At 38.0% G+C, this 21,103-nt stretch overlaps 1 protein-coding gene across 3 annotated transcripts in view; it reads left to right on the forward strand.

The window, feature by feature from the left end:
* Nucleotides 1-9,160: 9,160 nt before the first annotated feature.
* The window catches only part of ITSN1 (intersectin 1), a gene marked incomplete at both ends in the record, with an annotated part of 104,641 nt that continues 92,698 nt past the window's right edge, over nucleotides 9,161-21,103 (forward strand). For all 3 annotated transcript variants that reach the window (XM_084276289.1, XM_084276287.1, XM_084276288.1), the window contains 3 exons: nucleotides 9,161-9,188; nucleotides 13,905-13,997; nucleotides 16,132-16,195. In XM_084276289.1, the coding sequence (XP_084132415.1) occupies nucleotides 9,161-9,188; nucleotides 13,905-13,997; nucleotides 16,132-16,195 (185 nt within the window). The remainder of the gene's footprint in view (nucleotides 9,189-13,904; nucleotides 13,998-16,131; nucleotides 16,196-21,103) is intronic.

The raw sequence follows: 21,103 nt of genomic DNA on the forward strand, positions 1-21,103 counted from the left end.
ATGTATGGGAGGTGATGGCTACTTCAATCAACAGTGACGTGATCTAACACAATTAATAGCTTGGTGGACACTGAATAATTCCTCGTTTTAAAGCACTCTTTTGACAATCTGCTTGGCAAATCTGCATTTACCATTCGGCTGCATTTATGTAACTGACGATCCCCTTTTTCTCCTAAGAGTTCAAGAGAGGAAATGCTTATGGAGGACAAACTGACCCACATTGGAGTAGTTCAAAGAACAGAGCCATTTAAGCCTTATATCACCAACTTTATCCCATGTCTACCCTGCTAGACCTTTTTGTCTTATAGTTTTGCTTGGGAGGAGGAGAAAGGGAATGGACACACAGATCCTGAGCTCTCTGAGCTTACATTTGTGCTGGCTCTGGGCTTTTTCTTCCTTCTTACCCTTCCTCCAGCGTAACTGTAGCTTCGGGGAAGTGGTGGAGAATGCAAAGAGCTCAGAACATCTGGGGTTTTTTTTACTTTTCTCATTGTCCCCATTTCAGATGATCAGGTATCAGGTTCAGACAGGAATAGGAACGTGCAGGGCACAACTATGTGGGATTATGTTAGGCCTACAAGTAATGAAACTGTGGGGTAGAAGACTGCTGCTGCTGCTGCGCAAGAAAGACTTGATGGCTCTGACCTGTTCCCTTGGCAGTCCTCATTCCTCTAAGAAATCAAAGGCTGAGTCCTTTGAATCTGATCTGTGTAATGTTAGAGACAGTTGTGTTGGCTTACTCGGAAAGGAGAAGCACAGATCTAAACAATGTCCATATTTTTTTTGCTTTTTGGTCCTGTGACTGAAAACTCAGCTCACAGATCTACCATCTCCACCTTCCTCTTACTTCTGAGCTCATGCAAGGGTGTGAAAAAGGAATCCTTGTGGCTTTAGCTGCAGTGGAGGTGTGTAGCTATGACAGATTAAAACCTTGCATTGAGAAGGCAGCGACACTGGAGTAATGCTGGACCAATATGGTGAAGCATGAGAGAGTTCATGTAGAGTTGTGTAGTGAGAATCTGTAGGAAAGGGGGGGGGAATTTACCACCTACCCTCTGCTATGTGTACATGACCTCCTTAACTTGCAAATAATACTGCAGTGTCCACTGCACTACAGGAGGTAGCCTCAGGGGGAGTGGAAGCAGTGGTGCTGTGGTAGTTGATGGAGGAATAAGGAAAGAATTAATTAACAAAAAAAGAGTATAATATTATTCTGTAGATGGGCTATTTCTTGCTGTGGCAGTAAAGGAAGAAACAAGGCTACTTGTTACCTGGACTGGAGAGATTAGAGAACTGATAAGGGAAAAAATATGTAGTGAAATATAAGTGATCCAGCGCTGCTCTGGGCTTTCAAAACAGTGCTGCTCTGCTCCTGAAAAGCCAGAGTTAAAAAGTTAAGAGTGGCTAAGTTAAAGGTGTGGTGACTGTCAGCTTCTTAAAATAATACACCAATATACGAATAACATCAAACTGGCATTTAGGTATTACAGAGCACTCAGACTTTGCTTTCCTTTGCCTAAGGCTGTGCTCCAGGCTTTGACCCCTTTTCTCTTTTGTTCTGAGTGTATCTTGCAAGTGCCATTGCTTAGTCAACTTCCAGCCATGGCGACAGCCAGATTAACAGTTCCGAAATAAAGCATGACTGTCTTCATTTTATGTAATGTAGATTGGCTCGGCAATCCGCCTTATCTGATTCTATTAGCATTTAGTATAACTATAAACCATAACTTACTGGCAGTTGAGATCACTGCTTAGGTTTGTGTTTGCAAAACAAAATAGACTTTGAGGGTCTAAGAGCGCACAGTGCTTTGATATCTAGCAATGATAGCATGTGTTTCCTTGTCCTCCATACTGAATCATTCTTCAAGTTAATGCCAGACTACTGTTAAAGCTATCTTGTAGGTGTGGCATGTATTCCTTGCTCTGTAGTTCTTGTGTTTCCAATTTTTACTATAACAGAATATATTTTTAAAGGGGGAGGAGTCAGAACTTGCTACCTACAATTGTGTTAATGAAGTTTTTTAACAAAAAACCCCAAACCAAACAAAAATTAGAAAGCTTATTACTACACTTCTCTAAATAAAGACAACTAAAAAACCCCCAAACCCCCCAAAAACCCTCAAAGCTGCTTGTGCAGAGAAACTCCTAAAAGTTTGTTGTAAAATTTAGAAGAATTCACACTTTGCAAGGTCTGGTGGTTCAGAATGAAGTAAATATTAAAGTGAAAATAAACCAAGACATTTATTTTATTTCTTAACAGGGGTTTGTGATGCAGTGATGTTGAGTGATGCAGTGGATGTTAATCTTCTAAGCAAATCATCTCTTTAAGAAGATACTGTAATGTAGTGAACGGTTCTCTCAGTGCTGGAATTACTGGGTGAAATGCTGTCAAAATTAAAACCAGCCTATGTATGTACAAGATTAGAAACAGCCACTCAAAATGTGCTGGCTAGAAGATTCAACAAAATGATCTTATCACTGCAGCCTTTGCTTGCTTTCCTCCTAATGTTAATTCCACTTGATTAAAGTGGCAACTCCTGAAGGGAAAGACTTTTGCTTTGGTTATACAGCCTGTAGTACCCTGAGGCGTTTTAACTGTAGTGCTAGGGAGCTGTTTGAGTAGTGATACATGCTCAGGAGCAACAGTTCTTACCTGGATGAAGATGCACAGTATAACGACGCTGGAAGATCTCTGGTTTACCTCTCTGACCTTATGATGTCGTTTCTCTGCTGCTTGTAATGCCAGTGAGCAAGATGTGTTCTGGTGGCTCATGATCAGACTGAATTAGGTTTCTGTTCCAATTTACACTATAAACTTCCACCATGAATTAAAATGCTTTTCTGCCATAGCTCCCACAGCTTTGGTATGGGGGTTGCCGTTTTCATTTGCTTTAGAAGGGTCAATATCAGTGCCAATAACCTGATTGCTTCTCAAGTATTAGAAGAGAAGCACTAAATTTTCAAGGAATTAAATCTCTGAATTCTCTCTGCAGAAATAATATTTTATGTTTGTTAAATAAAAGTTCTGAGCATTTTGCTCAGGCTAAATTAATAATTATTAATATATAGATATTGGTTAAAGAAATTATAAATACCTTCATCCAGAAGTGTATGAGTTAATATAGCCTGGGAAACCCAGTACTCTTTAATGAAAGACACATTGTGGCAAACAGCAAGCCAGCTGATAATCTGGATGGCCAGAAAAGTCTGTTGCTTGGATGTTAAATTTCCCTGAGAACTTCGAGCAGATATGTCTGATTTGAGCAAGAATGTTCTTCAAACCTTCCTTAGAGTTGAGAAGAGGGGAGAATACCTTGCTACTGTATCTTCTGCCTGCTTTGTGGGTTTATAGTGTTTTTGTATTTTCCTTTGTGTACAGGTTATCTTTTCCTCATTGCACAAGATAGCTACATACTGTGACTGTAGAAGTGACCTTGTCAGCAGTTTCATCATTGCCAAAGGAGTTGAAAAGCATTTGCAATGGTGACTAGCTTTGTTAATCTCCTTTGGATGCTTGACAAAAGATAGAAGAAACAGTGGAAGTTAAATTTTGTGTTTTTCCAGTTAGAAGTTGTTCCTGTAAAGAGCAGAAACTCTGAAAAGTAACAGTATTAATGATCTCATCTCCAAAGAGCAAGTACCAAACTTGCCTGAATGTCTCAAACTCTTTGTTTCCCAATATCCATCTAAAATTACCAGGCTTTGCTGAAACTATCACAGTCCTTTTATTTAATACTAAAGACTTTCCCATATAACATGGGAAAAACAACAAAACCTGCTGTTACTCCGTGATACTCTCACATGACATCCTGCTTGGGGGTATTTTGTCATAACTTGGAATGCTTGAGCAGGATGGGGCGGGGAGGGTTTATCTGGTTCATTTTGTTTCTTTTTTTTTTCCAGTAGAAGGAGGAAGGTGGCTGATAAGTTGTCTCAGGAATTGCTTCTTGAATTGTCTGACCAAATTATCTTGTGAATGATTGTTTAAGAATAGAAATGCTGTGCTGTATTTTAAGGAAAACAAAAATATATTTTTTTTTTAATGTGAAACTTGTCCATATAAAGTCACATAGCACTGAAATAGCTAAATTGCTCTTAATTTATACCTTTTATGGCTTTATTGTAGCTTTCTGTGTAGGCATGCTCTTAAAAGAATGTAGGCAACTTTAAATAGAATCTATAAGAAAATGTTGAGCCTCATTGTTAAAGTCTGTATATGATATACAGTGGAAGGTCATTTTCATATATATGTGATTTTATGCATTAGTGTTGTTACTGTGGCTGTTTTCAACCTGATCATTTTGTCAAGGTAAAAACCTAAGTAAGATATCAGTATTAAAGTTTACATATGATCTGGCCCTATGTATGTATGGAGTTAGTCTCTGTATAAGTTTACGTTTTACCTTTATATGAATAACTTTTTAGTCTAGAAAGCCCTCCTTTAACTTTAAGGAGGAGCAGGATATTAAATGAGTACTTATATACAACAGAGAGTACTGGTTGTATATAGAATATTGATTTCTGAGAAGAAAGTGAATGGTTTGCATTGAGGGACAGGAAATAAAATATTTCTGGGCTTATCTAGAATAATGTAAGGTGGAATAGAGGTTACTGAGATGGTTTGGCATTCCCTTGTCTCTCCCTCACTCAGAGATGAGCATAAACAAATTTTCCTCCAACTGACCTGTGTATTTTAAATGTGTGTTCTAACACACTCTGTGTATATAAAAATTGTGTAGATTATGAAAATTCTAATTGTACAGAATATAAGAGTTATGCCTATCTGAATACTTTGGTCCTGATGTTTGTCCCGCACTTTACCTCTGTGTGTCAGTGTGACATGCCATCATCCCCCATGGCCAGGCACAGAGAAAGCCTCATTGTGCTCTGAAGTCTGTAGGAGATCATGGATAGGAGGACTGTCTTTATTCCAGTAGAAATGCCACAGTGGAAGACAGTCAGGGCTGAGAACCTTCCTCCAAGTATTGTTCAGCTCCTCAGCTTTGCAAAGTAAAGTTGGCTGAAAAATGTAGACCTGTCTGGTTCTACTGCCCCCCTTATTTTTGAGAGATAACGCCCACTTTCTTTGCTGGAAGTGTTCACTCCCAGACTTTATAGGCTTTTCACCTCCCAAGTGATAGAGAGAGGGAAAACCCCTGACCAGAGTTGATATTGAGTGAAACAGGAACAGCACTCACAACCAGCATCCTTTCTGCCTGCTGGTAACAACATAGCATAATAATCCTCATGAGAATGGAATTACAGAGAGCAGATGTGTATAATGGGTCTTGTGTGCATTTGCAAATTATTGATCTACTGGAACATCGTTTGTTCATTATGCTGCTTTCACTGACCTGAGAACACAAACACAGCCTGGTGCTGCACAGACCTTTGTGGAGAGAGGGCGTGTGATACGGTTAATGTGGGTACCACACTGACTTTGAAGGCTGGTGCCCATGCCCTTTCTGGATGGAGTTGGGAAGTACAGATCTTGTGAATGACCATGCTGTTTAGTGGTTTATATTGTGTGTAGATTAGATGTATATCTCTCTTGTGTATTGATTAAGTGATGTATGTTAGAAGGAAGTGTTTAATGTCGGACCTGTTAAGTCTCAAGGCGGTGATGGCTTAAGCTTTCTTTTGTGCACAAGCAAAGGTGAGTGGCTCAGTGTTCTTTATTGTTCATTCTAAAAGTAGTGTACAATATCCATTGCATCTTCTGATTCTTGCAGAAAATAAAGCAGTTGATGGACTGCTTTAACAGTTCATTACTACCATAATTTTGCTTATGGCAAGAGTTTTGGGCCAGCTTTCGAAGGAAACAGTGCATATGATTGACTGATAGTGCAGTTGTGGTTCCTCTCATTGTCTCTCCTTCTTCCTGCTTGAATAATTTCTGAACTCATAGGTCAGTGTCAATCGAATTTCTTAGAGTTCATTAGAGTTCAAAAAAATTGCTGAGAGGTCTAAATTCCTACAAATACTAATAGGAGTAGTTAGAAATTACTGCTTTCCTAAAGGGAATGGCACGGAGCTGTTTACCCTTTCTGTTTTTCTGTCAGCTTTATGATCATTTGGTTACTACGTAATTTTTGTTTGGGTCCAGAATGCACTCATTCCTGAGGCTGGCTGTCAGGAGAGGGAAGAAAGGCAAAAGACTTAAGGGGGTAAAGTTTAGGGTACAAAGAATGCAGGTCTAGAACAACTTGTTACTGTTTCAAAATAATGTTACAAATTGAAATGTCAGTGTTTGTATTTACATGACAATATTTAAAAAATATATAATGAATTTATAATGCAGTGACTATGCCAGATGCTTTTTGGTTAAATAACACTAGGTCTTCACCCAGACATCTTCCACCCAAAAGAATAGAATCACAGAACAGCCTGAGTAAAGGTGGACCTGAAAAGACCATCTGGTCCAACCTCTCATGGGACAGGAAGCTTAGATAAGCTTATCTAGCACCCTGTCCAACCACATATTGACAGCCTCCAGTGATGGGGACTCTATTCCTTGGAGGAGTTGTGCCAGAGATTAATTGTTCTCACTGTAAAAAAGCTCTTCCTAATATTGAGATGAAACCTCTTATGGTGCACGTTGTATCTGTGGCCCTTTGTCCTCTTCATGGGGCTCCCTGTGAAGAGAAAGCATCTGTCATCTTTGTAGCTGCCCTTTAAGTACTAGACTATTGTGTTGACGTCCTCCAGGGAGAAGAGACCTAACTCCTTCAGTGTTTACTCATAGGGCAGGTTCTCCAGCAATTTGGTACTTAAACAAAACCTACACATTCGATATTGGAATGCTGTGAAATTCCTGATCTCTTTTAACCTTAATTTTCATATGTAACAAACCCTGAGCTGTCAGAATGAACTGTCCACACTTGCAAAGTTTAATATCTGCAGGGTTAGGGTTCCTGGAAACCTTGGGGTATGGAAGTTGGGTGTTGGATTGGCAATAAGCAGCAAACTTAAATTTCTCTCTTAGTAGAGTATGTTGATCTTTCCTTCTGCTTCCTATGGTATGTCTGCAGTCTATTTTACTTTGGGTTTCATTCACTCTTTTTTAAACGTGGCTTTCTGCTCCTTTCCTCTATTTTACCCATGGCTCTTTAATCTACTTACTGCTACCCCCACCACCCCTTTTTTTTTTTTCCTTCCCCTTTCTCTCCAGAAGCTGTTTAGGATGGTTTTATGCTTTCTTGGGCATCCAGCACAGGGCTAGTCTTGAGAATTCTCACTCCCTTACCTCTTTCTGATGTCTTCAAGTTAAAGGAGGAATAAACTACCAATTCCTCTGATGTAATAGTAACCTGTAGAGGAATATTCCCTTAAGTGACTAAACACTTTCAGTCCTTTTAGGAACTCTTCTGTCCCACTATTTCCAATAGCTAAGTTTTCTTAGCATGCAAAAACCCGTCAAAACAAACGCCACCGCCACCCCTTCTCAACCCACCCTCTAGTTCTCTTTTTCAAGTCTCTTGTCCTTCAGTTACTGCCCCAAGTGCTTTTCCTGTCTTTCTGCATACTTTGGGAAATTGAAGTAGGAGGGGAATCTGTGCTCTGCTGGTGTCTCTCCTCTTATCTTTTTAACACTTCGGTGTAAAAACCGCCTGTGCTGTAAGATTCAGTAGTACACGTGGAAGTTCAGAGAATGTCCCCCCAGCCCAGGTTTGCTTGCAGTTTGAAAAACCAGAAGCATAATAGAGGTTTTGCCTGCAACAAAGTACAGTAAGAAAACAAAAGCAAAGATTCACGTGCTGATCATCTAACAATTAAGTGCTTTAGAAAGAGCCATACTACTAAGATAGAACAAAAAATATCTGCAGTAGTGAAAACACTGCATCAGTATGCATGTGATTTAAAACTTTTGAGATAATGCTTGCTGTGCATGAAATTAGTATTTGGCTGTGTTACCTGGCATTTTGAAGAAGGCTTCTGAGTCATGCACCACGCTTGGTTGCTCTGCCAAGTTATTGGGGGGAGAATCAGTATTTTTTTCATAGTTCTTTAAATTGCAACTGATGGGGAGACTGGCTTACAAGTGCTGTGGATTTTTCTGCAGTGACATCTGTGAAGTGTATATATAGTAGGTTCCCAAGTTGGAAGCCAGAAGAGTATGTGGGAAGTGTGAAAGGGGGGTGGGGAGGGGAGCAAATGAGAAATTCAGACAAAAGGAAATTGTTGATGCAAGTTAATGCCTTTTCTTAGTGATATTGATAAATTTCTGCTGCTGTTCAAGCAGTCTAAATTATTCTCCTTCTGCCTCTGTTTCCTTTTGCTTTTCTCCTGTTGCCTGGAAAACATGAGTGGAATCTAGTAGGACAAGAGGCTGCTTTTTCATTGTTTTGTGGCTCTGTTACTAGCTATTGTCCTCTTGGCTGAGGCAGTTCATGTCAGCCTTTGTGTGGAGTAAGAAAAATGTTTTCCTTTTTTCTTTAAAGATTAAATTTCTAGACTGTGTAGATTGCCTTTATTTGAAAAGCAAGCAGTTAAGAGTATCTCCCACCAACTAATGTCTTTTCGCTTATGATGTCACCTTCAGCGCTTTGTTCATTCAGATGAGTTTATTACATCAGTGGGTTAGTTTAGGGGTAAAGCAGTCTTGAAATCTAGCTTCATTTTATAATGTAGTTTGTTTAAAACAAAGGAACTCTAAGCAAGACCGTGCATTTCATTATTTTTTTCTGTCAGGAATAAAACCCATACCACTTGACAGTGTTGTATATTTCCAGCAGTTGGAAATAGAGCCAGTTTTGCTCTGAAGTAGGAGCAGAGGTCTAACAACAGCTTTGAGCAGTGTCACTGAGATCTTGTCTGTTGAGGCTGACTTACCTGTTCTTTGGCTATTTACAAATAAAGATTGTTATTTAGGACATTTTTGGAATAGAGCTGAAATGTAGCTGTTTGCCACTGTGAAAACACACTTAGGGATGCATAGGGTAGTGTAAAAATTAAGACATTTAGTTCTTCGCAAAGTAATAGTTCTTTCAGGTAGTTTTTATGTGATCCTACTTAATTACCTTTATTTTTGCTGTACTAATTAATTATGGTGGTACAGAAAGTATATTGAAAATGAAAGGTACTCTGTTTGATCTCTTGATTGTTTTGGGTTTTTTTTCCTTTTTCAGGTATCTATTAAACAGCTAAAAGTGACAGAACCATGGCTCAGTTTCCAACACCTTTTGGGGGTAAGTAGTTTAGAGTGTATTCTAAACTATTTTTATATGCCAAAACTCTGCATAGATGTGTTGATTTCTGAAGATATTCTGGAAGTATTCATGGAAGTGTACCTTTCCAAGATGATATTTTATCTGATTTGTGTTTGGTTTTGCAGACTCATTAGAGAACACATGAAATTTTGCAGAGACATCTCAGAGGAGACAAACAGAGGAGCTGTGCTATATCCCTTTTTTGTGCATAGATCCATTACAGTCATAGAGTTTGTAACTGCAGGGCAGATTCAGGCCACTCAGCCACTAGTAGTAGGGCATAACCTCGTTCTGCATTAGTTGTGGATAAGAAGTTGATATGCTGCATTTTTTTGAGGATTTTTGGACTTTTTCATTGCTAAAAAGTACAACAGATGCCTTTGAACGCTATCACTTCAAATTTCTTTTCCTTATTGTCCCATAACTGATGTTTAGATTAGAACAAAAGTGCTGCATTTTTTAGCTCTCCATTTATGACAGGGAGGGTACAGCATCCTGAACTTTAGTCTTTTTGAAAGATCCAGGAAGCATCCTTGTAGTGCAATAAAGACGCTACTTTTTGCTATCCACATGAAATACTTTTTTTGACCCCAGTTTTGCATCTGATCTGAAGGAATATTTCAAAGATAAATTTCAGTGCTGAGACAATAACTAGTTTGGTTCTGCTTAAATGTTGTATTCTCTGCAGATGCAGATAGTCTTGTGTGTGTGTGTCTATACATAGTCACACATAACATAAATATACGGATAGACAGAAAAAAGAGTGTGTGTGTAGGTATATAAATATATATGGAAGTCTAGTATTTGAGTTTGGATGGATATATCTAGGAACTAAATGTGGATCTAGTGTTAGTGTTTCAGTGGGAGACTTCAGGAAACATGCGTGTTCAGGGTATGTTGTTAGAGAAACCCAGTTCTTGTTAAGCCTAGTAGGAAGCAATCTCTGCCAGTGTGAAAAAGTCCATGGCACGCAGTGGAAGAAGTGTATCTTTGCATGTGTTATCTAGAATAAATATAAATTGGAAGGTGCCATTCACTGCCTCAGCTGTCTTCAAGTCCAGCCCTTTTGAATTAAATCTTTCCAGAATTTTGAATTAAATTGGTGCTGGATTTTTGCAGTTTGGAAGTAAAACTGCCTACCAAAAATTTTGATAAACTCACTGGACAGTTTCATGATGACCTTTCAGGTTGTGTAAGAAATCGTGACTTCTCTTAAGACTGTGAAAATCACAGTGAAATGAAGCAAAACACAATGTGAATGAAATCTGCTCGTTCAAACTGAAGTATTTCCTTTTGTTTAGAATTAGGGCTGTGGTTTGCGTGCACCAATATTTAAACATGTACATACATTCTTAATGAAAATCTTGTCTTCAAAGCATTCTCCTCTGCCTTCTTCAGAGAGTTCTCATTGCATTACAGATGGATAGCAGCTTGCTTTTTTTTTTGTTTTTGTTTCAGTGTTGTATATTATTACCATTTGATCTTGCATCTGTTGCTCAGGATCCTGTTATGTTAACTCAAATACATGGCTTTAGGAAGGAAAGAATTTGATATTTCTTCTCAAACAATTTTTCTCATCTGACTGCTTTACAAAGAGGAAGTTGAAATAAGCATGTGGCTAATGTAGTTTCTGGAGTATCTCTAATTTCTAATGTGGTGTGAGGGAAGTTTGTTATGATATTCATACTTGAATGAAGTCTACCAAGTAGTATCAGACCTCCTTTTTGAAGAATGAGAGCAAAGGTCTCTAAGATTGTTTTAAGAGGAAGCAAATGGTGTCAAGGAAATACCAATTTTTATGAAGAAATTTGTCATCCTTTCAAGAATGCAATGTTTTCTGTTATCTGTACTCAGCAAATGAGATGCAGAGAATTATTATGCAGTCTCCATCTTGGGAGAGCCTTCACTCCAAATTCGCAATATCTGGTACTCCTCTGCTTATGAATACCAGTAATGATGTTTTTGTTTCATTTCCTTTCTTTTTAAAGAATCTTTCACGTCATCTTAGGAAATGGGTATGGAAAGAGCACATCAACCAATAGTTAAATTGGGGTGACTCACAGATACTCCAGAACACTGCTCATTTCAAGGATGACTAATTAAAAAAAAATAAAATAGGCACAGTAGAATTTTTATAATTGTTTGGAAGAATGTGGTGTGCTTGACCTTCTGTTGATGTGTCCAGGAGAAGAAAATGCCTATTTCATACGTGAGAGCCCACTGCTTCACTTTTGCAGATGAGGTGATTGCTCAGCCATGTATAAGAAAAGATGGTTAGAGGGCCTGCTGCTGCATTCAAGAATAGCTTGGTTATGAGTCAATCTTGTGGTTTGGTGACTGCTTCCTTTGTATCCAAATATATTGAAAAGCCCCAAAACCTCTGTATTGGCATCCAGGGTCTGAAGCCATGAATGATCTCAGGGCAATTGGGTAAGATCCTGCTTTGTGCCCTCCCATAAGGCTTATTGTTTCCTCTGATAACAAAAGATGGAAACAAGGCGATGCCAGAGATGCCATTCATACTTTTCTGACTGAGGAGGCTACTAGGCTTGCTTGGTTTAACATTGGCTCTTTTGATGTTCATATCCCACAAAGGAGACCTTCTCTTTCAATCCAACCAAATCTCCCATCTGGAAGAGTAAATATTGACAGTCATGGGACTCCAGAGAAGAAATCAACTTTTTTCTTTTAAATAGTTAATAGAACACATTTTTAGTTACCGCAAGCCAAAAAAGGTTTTAGTTCTGCATTTTATTGCCGCCTTTGTGGAAGGATAGGAAGAGCTGGTGGGTTTTTTTGGGGATTGTGTGGTTTTGATTTTGTGTTTTTGCATGGTGGTTGGGGTGCTTTTTGCTACAAGTCATGCATACCTCAAATTGAGAATGCAAACTGGTGAATCATTGCAAATTTCATGTTGGTTTGTTGGCTTTTTAATTCCCACATTATGTTAAAGAAACTCTCCCACTTCATGTAAGCTACCACAGCCACCTGTAAGATCTTGGTCTGGAGTAGCCATGTTTCCAATGCAGAGAGATGTTCATGTGCTCCAAGCTGGCCTAGTCTGCATTGTTAGTCATAAAGTTTTAAACACCATTCCCTTCCTCCTGTTAGGAGTTCATGAGAAGATGGAAGATAGAATTGCTTATGTGAACTATTGTGCCTTGAGATGTTTGTACCCAAAGAGTCCTCTTTCATCCCCACGGGGAGCACAGCTGTGAAATCTGTTTACAGTGCATTTCTGAGCTTAGTCACTACAATTCTGGGATTTTCAGACTAATTTTAAAATGCCCTTTCTTAAAATTAGATATCATTAACCTGTCTGTGTCTAGAAATACATAGGTTACGTGAAACTGAGATGATAATTTTTTACCAAGAATGTAGCTTTTCTTTCATGAATGAAACCTACCATTTAAAGGAATGTTTTTCTTTCTCTTGTCCATTTCCTTTTCTATCCAAAGTACATTTTGCCACATGAAAGTAGAATTGAAATAGAAAAAATTCAGGAGGCAGGAAATTCTCATGTTCTTCATAACTGCTGAGTCTGATTCTGCCTCAGCCTGTAAGCAATTTGAAATGCTTGCTGTAAATATTTATGGATCTTATTACCTGAAATTTAATCTCTGAGACCTCAGTGGTGAGACAGAGTGAATGGTAGATCTCCCTTTTTATTTCTCTGCAAATCTACATTTTCTCTTTTGCTATTACTTCAGTAACACAGTGATTCCATTAACTGAGTTGCCTTCATGTCATTACATTGCAATGCCACAGGAGTTACAGGAAGATTGCACCAGCATGGTGGACTTCTACAGATGTTGAGATCGTGATTTTTACTGGTTAGAAATTTAAGCAAACCTGAAACACAGTGTTAGAGAGTTCATTGGAGGTCTCAAGTAGAAGTGGAGGTATGTTTGCTCTGGGTACAAATAATCTGAAGGATGAAAGTAAAATGCCTGCAAGAAGAGAGAGTGGAGAGGAACTGCTGCAAAAAATGGTGGCAGAACAAAAGGAAGCATTGAGAAAGCATGGCACTGAAGAAGGGTAGTAAATCTCAACGTAAACTAAATATCCACCTCCAATTTATGTGTGGTGTGAAGAATCGGGTCTGTGTTACACATACTTAGATTTCTCATTCTCAGAAGAATAGCACGGGAAGACATGCTCCTCATTGTTGCTCATGAGAAATGTTTACTCTCTGGTTGAATCATACTTTTCCTAGACAAGAAAGGAGAGTTCTTATCTTAAAATAGCACAAACCCACATGGTAAACTGGTTATTTGAGGTACCTTTCCAGCTAAAAGAGTTTCCATTTCTGTTGTATGTGCCCTGAGAGGCAAATGACCCCCTAAGTAACCAGTGTTGTGAACTTTCTGCGTTATATCCTCTAGTGTGCTGATTTTGTCTTTTAATGGCCCATTTTTAAGTTTGATTGCACTTTGAGTAGCCTGGTTGTAATTTAAAATTTTGTATGAGACAGATAAATGAATCAGTGCTCAGCAGATGTTTTAAACTGGTAACACTTAGCTCTCCTAAATTTTTAAGTCCTAACTGGCTCTTTAAGCATTCATGGGAATGAACAGCTTCTGTGTCTGTTTTCAGAGTTGCAGTGTGATATGATATAGCTACACTGAGAAATAAAAGTAGTGTAGTTTTTAGATAATGTTTCTTAATTTTATTTCTCTTGTTCTTTTGAACTAGGCAACCTGGATATCTGGGCTATTACTGTGGAGGAGAGAGCTAAACATGATCAGCAGTTCCATAGTCTGAAACCAACATCTGGATTTATCACTGGTAATGAAATTGTTTTAACTTCTAATTTAATTTAATTAAATCTTAATTAATGAGCCTAAATATGTGCAGACGTGGCTAGGAGGCATTTGGGCATAAGAATGAAAAAATGCATACTGACATTACTCATTTTGTATCCCAATTTTCATACACTTTGCCACATCAACCCCATATTTTCTGATACTGTTCTCATATTTACAAAGTGTGTATCTGATTTATGCCACTTGATTTTTTTCTGTAGGTGAGAGTAAAATTATCTATAACTGTGGCTCTATAAAGCAGTTCTAATGCGTAGAGACAGCAGATACTTGGAAACTTAAGAGTTAAAATCATAGAATAACCTGAGATGGAAAGGATCCATAAGTCCAACTCCATCAGATCCAACTGCTGGGTCCACATAGGACCAGCCAAGTCAGAGCATGTGACTGAGCACATTGTCCAGGTGCTGCTTGACCTCAGCCAGGCTGGGTGCTGTGAGTTCAGGATGTGGAATCACCCAGATGCTGAGTAGTATTTACAGTGTTTTTAATGTGCCCCGTGAATTAACTCACTAGACTGAGATGGAGTTAAGTTTCTTTATAGCAGCCTGTGTTTTGATTATGACCCAACAGTGGTGCAAAGGCTGAAGGCTTTTGCCTTTCTCACTCTGTACTCCCTGCATTGAGCAGGCTTGGGGCAGGCACAAGAGGTTGAGGGAACAACTGGGACAACCTACCCAAATTGACTAAAGGGTTATGCCATACCACTGTGCTGAACAAAAACAACAGGGAGCTGTTATCTTCCAAGGTAGCCACTGCTCAGAGACTGAGCTTGAGGGAGGTGGGAGGGATTACCTTTGCATCACTTGGTTTTGGTTTTTTTCCCAACTCTTTCACTTATTAAGCTGTAATTATTGCGAACAACCTGTTTTCTCACTTCTGCTCTATGCATTCTCTTCCCCATCCAGCTGTGGGAGGAGGAAGTGAGAGAGTGACTAGTTGCTTAGATTCTGCCTGGGGTCAACCCACCGTGCTAAAATACCAATAGGTTAAGAAGTCTGCTTAAATAAAGATGTATCAGTTTAGCTGACGTCTGTTTCAGAAACTGACTGTTTAAATTAATGAAATCAGTGTGGATGACCTCTTAAATTATCTAAATTGCAAAATTTATTTAAGTTGTGGGAAGCAAAGCAGCAAGTAAAGGAATTGCAGTGATCCTACTAAATTTCCATTGAACATCACTGACTTACTTTGGTTTTAAAGGCAATAGGATGTCTACATCTTAGTTTGTTTTGTTGCATTTAATTTTCTTTAGTGCTATCTAGGTTTTGGTGCTCTGTTGAAATGGAAAGGTATAGAAGTGTTTTGCCTTACTTGCTGTCTGATCCATCAAGAGAATTTCCAGAGTGTGAAATCAGAATTGAATGCTTAGGGTCTCATCACAGCCATACATGCCTCCAAGTATACAATTTGATTGCTTCTGCTCCTATTACATGACAGATATGGTACACAGTTCTACTGTGTTTATTGACCTGCTTTGATATTTAGTGCTACTTCCAGTCTGCTTACAAGTTTCTTTTGCAGACCACAGCGTTTCAGAGTGCCTAATGCTTTTATAATTGTTTTGCTATCCTTAATTTTAATTGATAGTTGGAAAATTACTTTGACATATAACATTGCTTTCTTTAATGGTGGTTTTATAGGTTCCCATGGGAGGTAAAGGCCACTTAATTTAGCGTGTGCTAGCTAACTGCCATTGTACTTCCAAAAAAATCAAAGATAGAGTTCATATTGATACATACTTTCTCTGGAAGAAAAAAATTTCTTGTTCTTCCAAGGTATATGACTCCTGCAAAGAGAGCAATTAACACAGATTAGGGACTGTGAACCCTGAGTTTCCCATTGCTCTAGATGTTTAATGCCCAGTTGGCTTCACGTAGTGCTGACTGTTGCAGACTTAAACAGTATGTGTTTGTAGGAAATACCTAGTAGGTTTGAAAGTGACGAAAAACCCCTCACATTCAGTTCTTTAGGCATAGCATTAAGTATTTATGGTTTTACTGTTGCTTCTGTTTCAGATATTTTTGACTCATGATTTCCTTTTTCCTCTTACAGGTATTTTTAGCATTTTCTGAAATTATGTCCTATTTATTTTATAGGTGATCAAGCTCGAAACTTTTTTTTTCAATCTGGGTTACCTCAGCCAGTGTTAGCACAGATATGGTGAGTATACAGGAGGGGATGGGTGAACTGCACTTACATCACAGAGTAAAATTTAGTGGTACAGACTTCAACAGTTACGATATTTCATGTTCTGGGATTTGAAATAACCTATTTAGTTCAGTGTGCTTCCCAAAAGTCTACAAGGCAAATATGCTTTGTACTATGATTTAGTTGAGTTTAAATTACAAGTTAAGTTATTGGATGTTATCATCCTTCTACAAATGGCATTTTTGAAGTTGGCAATTTGCAACCCTCATTTCAAATTACTAAATGCTTTCAACTTCATTGAAACTGTACTAATACAATCACTAGCCACATTAATTAGTATTATAAATCTTATAATGGGAGAGCCTGATTAAGACTTGCAAAATTTGCTATATAGACTGGCATAGACTGTTTGCATTGTAGTTGGAGCTTGAAATTTTTACTATCTTTGGTGAGCTGTATATTACACATCACAAACATTTCTACAATCTGCCAGTTTCTTTGTGCAGGATTGCAGTTGCTTCTCCTCCAAATTAGATAACTGCCAGACTCAGACATGCAAAATTGCATGGATTTTTTCCATAGTTTGCAGTAATTATATTACTGCTAATTTGTTTTCCTGGTGCTAGACAGAGTGAAATAATACAGGTTTTCATTCTACGTTGGAAAAAAAGCAGCAACTTTTCCTCTGTTGTTAAAAGAGAGAGTAGTTTATTGGAGTTATAAAAAGTTTTTGTTGTAGTAAGGACTTCTAAACGCAGAATCTCTCTCTGACAGGGGAAAGAATTATTTTCTTGCAAAAAACCCAATTGCTTTGGTGACAAGACCTGGCCTTGCACATTTTTTTAAAAAAAAGATGAACTAATATTATTCATGCTGCCTTTATAGGTCATAAAAAAGCATGTAGCCTTTTGTATGGTCTCTTGTCTTTTTTCAATCACCCCTGAATTAAGACAAGTACATATTTAAGTAAAAATCTAAATCACTTTTATATCTTCCCAGTTGGAATTAGAATAACCAAGTAGGAAAATAGTAATAAGACCCTTTGAAAAGAAAAGAAAAAGAAAGAACCCCCCCCTTTTCTCACAACTGGAATGATTTAACTATTTTATCTATTGGTGAATGTTTGCCTGTAACCTGCCACAGATTACTGCTGTCCCACAGAAGCAATAGAATTTAGACTGTTTAGTGGCAAGAAGTTCTTTGTAGCCTGCATCACAATATGCTCAAGACTGCATTGAAATATGTGAATCATTGTCTTAGCTCCCAGGGTTAAGATCTCGACTCTGCATGCTCTTTTTGTGGATTAATAGCAGCATTTTAATGTTGATATCTGAATCTCTATTAGAATATCTAGATCTGCAAGTACTTAAATAGAGGAGAGAGTTCTGGATTAATAAGCCCAGAATTTCTGTGAGAGGGATGAGCTGTATAAAACTTCTTTTCTATCAGTGTTCTTTATTTCTTGAATTGATGGATTTCTTTTACTTAGATAGCATTTGATTATTAGAGGGAGAGAAGATGAGGTACTACAGGCTTTAAGGAAGGAAAGTTGTTATTCTGAGTTAGAGCAACTTGTAAAACTTCAAATCAATTTTCTGATCCTAAAAGTTTGCAAGAGCATGCATGTTGTAGTTTGGAAGTGTTTTCCTATTCCTTATGTGTCTACTTATTTGGAATACAGTTGATGATATTAATCTGTCTGCAAGATAGGAGCCTAGTGTTTGTTTCATAAAGGATTGCCTACAGCTGTATGTAGACAAGCTTATGCTAATGCAAAGTTTTGTCTGTCTTGTTGGCTGTGGAAGTTCTTGTATAGAAAAATACGACTGGGAAAGGAACTGCAGGGGGGGATCAGCCTAATGAGTGACTGGCTATACCGCTTTCAGAGCGTTCTGCAGCAAAAGCAAGTCCTCTATGAGTTCCCAAATACATTATCTCATGAGCAAGAGAATTTTGTTTGTGTAAGTGGGCTGTGTAAGGATTTTCACTGTCTTGTATTTTAATTTTAATTAAAACTGAATTGCCATTTTTCTATCATGAAAAAATAAATTTCGCTGCATCTTCAAGAAATGCTAGCCAGCTGAAGTACCAGTCAAATGTCTTCTATCTCAGGAGCTGCTTTGAGAATATACTGCAGTTGGTGTAAATGTTTTCAAAGATGAGACTGAAGAGTGTATTTTATTTTAATTACTGCTGTTAATCAAAGCTTCCTCAGAACTAACGTTCCTTAATAGTAGTAGCTCCGTGTTTTTTTAGCACTGGTGATTCCCGTGTCCCTTCTACTCATAATTAATTTAAGAAAAAAAGAGGTCTTTGCAACCTCAGTGGAGCAAATTAGTTGAAATTATTATGGTCTGTCATGACTTCTTCACTGTTCTATCCTTTACAAGGTTTGGAATCTGCCAAGCTAGTAATCTAAGTAGGCTTTGAATTGAGACCGTGACAACTCAGAAGATAACTGTTTTTAAGTAGAAAATAATCTGGTTTTCTTCTAAAGCCCTCATAAATGATGGCCTCAAAAAGCATCTTCTGTGTAGCCTGCCTCCCTGGAATTAAATGAGAACTTAAAATAATCAGTGCCATCTGTTTTTCATGCATTTAGAGTTACTTATTTTTTCAGGACAGACTAAAGCCATTGGTTGCCTTACCTACTTCTGACATACGCTTCCCTCACAATATTAAGATTGTATCCCAGTGTGGGAGTGAAAGATTATGGGTGGCAATTCTAGGAGTTGTAACTCTTACTATACGTGCATCGACTGAGCGGCTGATGCTAAAGATCTGATTTCTCCCATTATGGCTGAGTTTTACTATGCAGTATGGGATTGTATAATATACTACAGGAATGTAAAGCTAAATAACTCCAGATTTTTTTGAACTGCAAGGAGGTTGCCTTGTTTTAACTGTGCTATTTTCATGGAGGTAGATGCTTTGTAGGCTAATCATAAGCATATTTGACAGGAAAAACACGAATCTGCTCTATTTCTGCACCTCATAAATGCAAAGCCAATTTGTTTATTTTTGTATTCTGCAGAAAAGAGGAGAGAAAGGAGGAGGAAAAGATCCGTAGGGAAAGAATTTTGTCAGCACTTGAAACCTAGCATAGTGATGAAACCCACTGCAGCTCTTCTCATTGGAAAACCCCTGTTACAAGCACAGCCCGGTTCCATAAAATATGATAAATGTTTGATCGGTGTTTAATTCATTTACTGTTCTGCACTGGTTCCGGCCAGACCTTAAATGAAACAAAGTTAAGGACACAACATTCTTCCAAATTCCATTAGAAGGAGAACAGTGAAATTAAGTAGTGTTTACTGTCAGATACTCACTGCATTTAAGCTGATGTTTATTCAAAAGTAGCACTGTAACAGCATGACACTATGAGGTTCAGTAATTAGAAATGGAAATTTCGTCAGACAACAGGTGATTTCTGTTAGCATGCTTTAAAATGTGTTTAAATTTTGCAGTGTGTAGATATTTTTTTCTCACAGAAATTTGGGCTCTTAATTTAAATAACAAAGCTATTGTCATAGAGTGAATGAGGAGCAGAAAGTCAGATGTTAAATTAAAAGCTACTGACAATTATATGAATAGGAGTTCAATTAAAGCAGCGAAACTGGTGCACATCAAAGTTTCCTATTACTGGACAATTAATATTTTCTCATGTAGAATGTAAAGACTTGCTGTGTTCTAGCAGCACACTGTAAATAGCGTCTGGAGAATCAAGGTCATCTACAGTGTGGTTATTTACTCGCCCTACGTTTACATGGCAATGCAGGTGACAGGTTGAGGTACTTGGCCTGTGTTTTAGTAATGGAAAGGGTTAAATTTTGTAAATCAAAGATTTTGCAGGTATGGAAGCCACTTAGTTTGAATGAATAAGACTATTTTAAATTCTACTGGTGTAATTACTTTGCTTAAAAGCAAAAATGTAAGGAACATTGTGACTCTTTATTTGAGCTATTGGTGCTAGTTGGCCACTATGAAGCTGAAAGACTTTTCTGCAGTTTGAGTAACTAATCAACTTTGGGAAGACCACTGACTGCTTGGAGTCAGAAATCTACTAGAATATGTTTACCCATATCAGTTTCTGTAGCTTTGTTCATATGCGCATCCTCCGCTCACTAGCTGTGCAAGCCTCGTTCTCCACTGCCCGTTTCCACTGGCTGCCTGACAGAAGAGTGACTAATCAAGCACTGAAATAAGCTGTCATTAAAAACCCCACACATGCCATTTTTAAATTTTCTTTAGTTGCCTTCGAAAAGGTGTGGTGTGTCTGCTTCTAAGCATTGGTTAAATTAAGCTGATTACCTGCTTCTGGTTTCCATTGTTGTTCATACTCTGTACTTTCCTGATGAGGCCTTCTTACCCTTGGTATTCATTCTCTGTATGTTGGTTTACTTTCTAGTGCAAAACCCACAAAAGGGAGCACCTCAGAATATACATTTAGCCATTAAGTGTTTGACATTTTAATACTCCAGATACCTTTTGTCTCTTGAATGTTTTGAGTTTGTAATACTTGCAGCATGGCTTTCTCCTGAGTGATACTTTTAGAAATCTAACATCGCTCTTTGTAGGTGGTGACTAATGGATGTTATATGAGCTGTTTTGGTTGTAAAACGTAAAAGGTGTATGAAGAAGAAAATGAAAATGTACTGAGTAATACTGTTCTTTGTAGGCTTAAGTGATGATTTTGGGCAGCAAAAATTCTATGGCATGTTGCGGGATACTTACATGCTGTTTTTGAAAAATAGAGTCAATATTCTTAATTTTCATTATGAAACTATGAATTCCTTTAAATTTAACTTGATCTTTTTACAGGGATTTTAAATTGATAACAAGATTTCTGATGTAGAGAAAATTTCAGAGAGATGTAAATATGGCCGAAACTTTAATCCAAATCATGTTATGTTGATGTGG

Source organism: Gallinula chloropus (genome assembly GCF_964237585.1).
Source record: "Gallinula chloropus genome assembly, chromosome: 1".
Classification (NCBI taxonomy): domain Eukaryota; kingdom Metazoa; phylum Chordata; class Aves; order Gruiformes; family Rallidae; genus Gallinula; species Gallinula chloropus.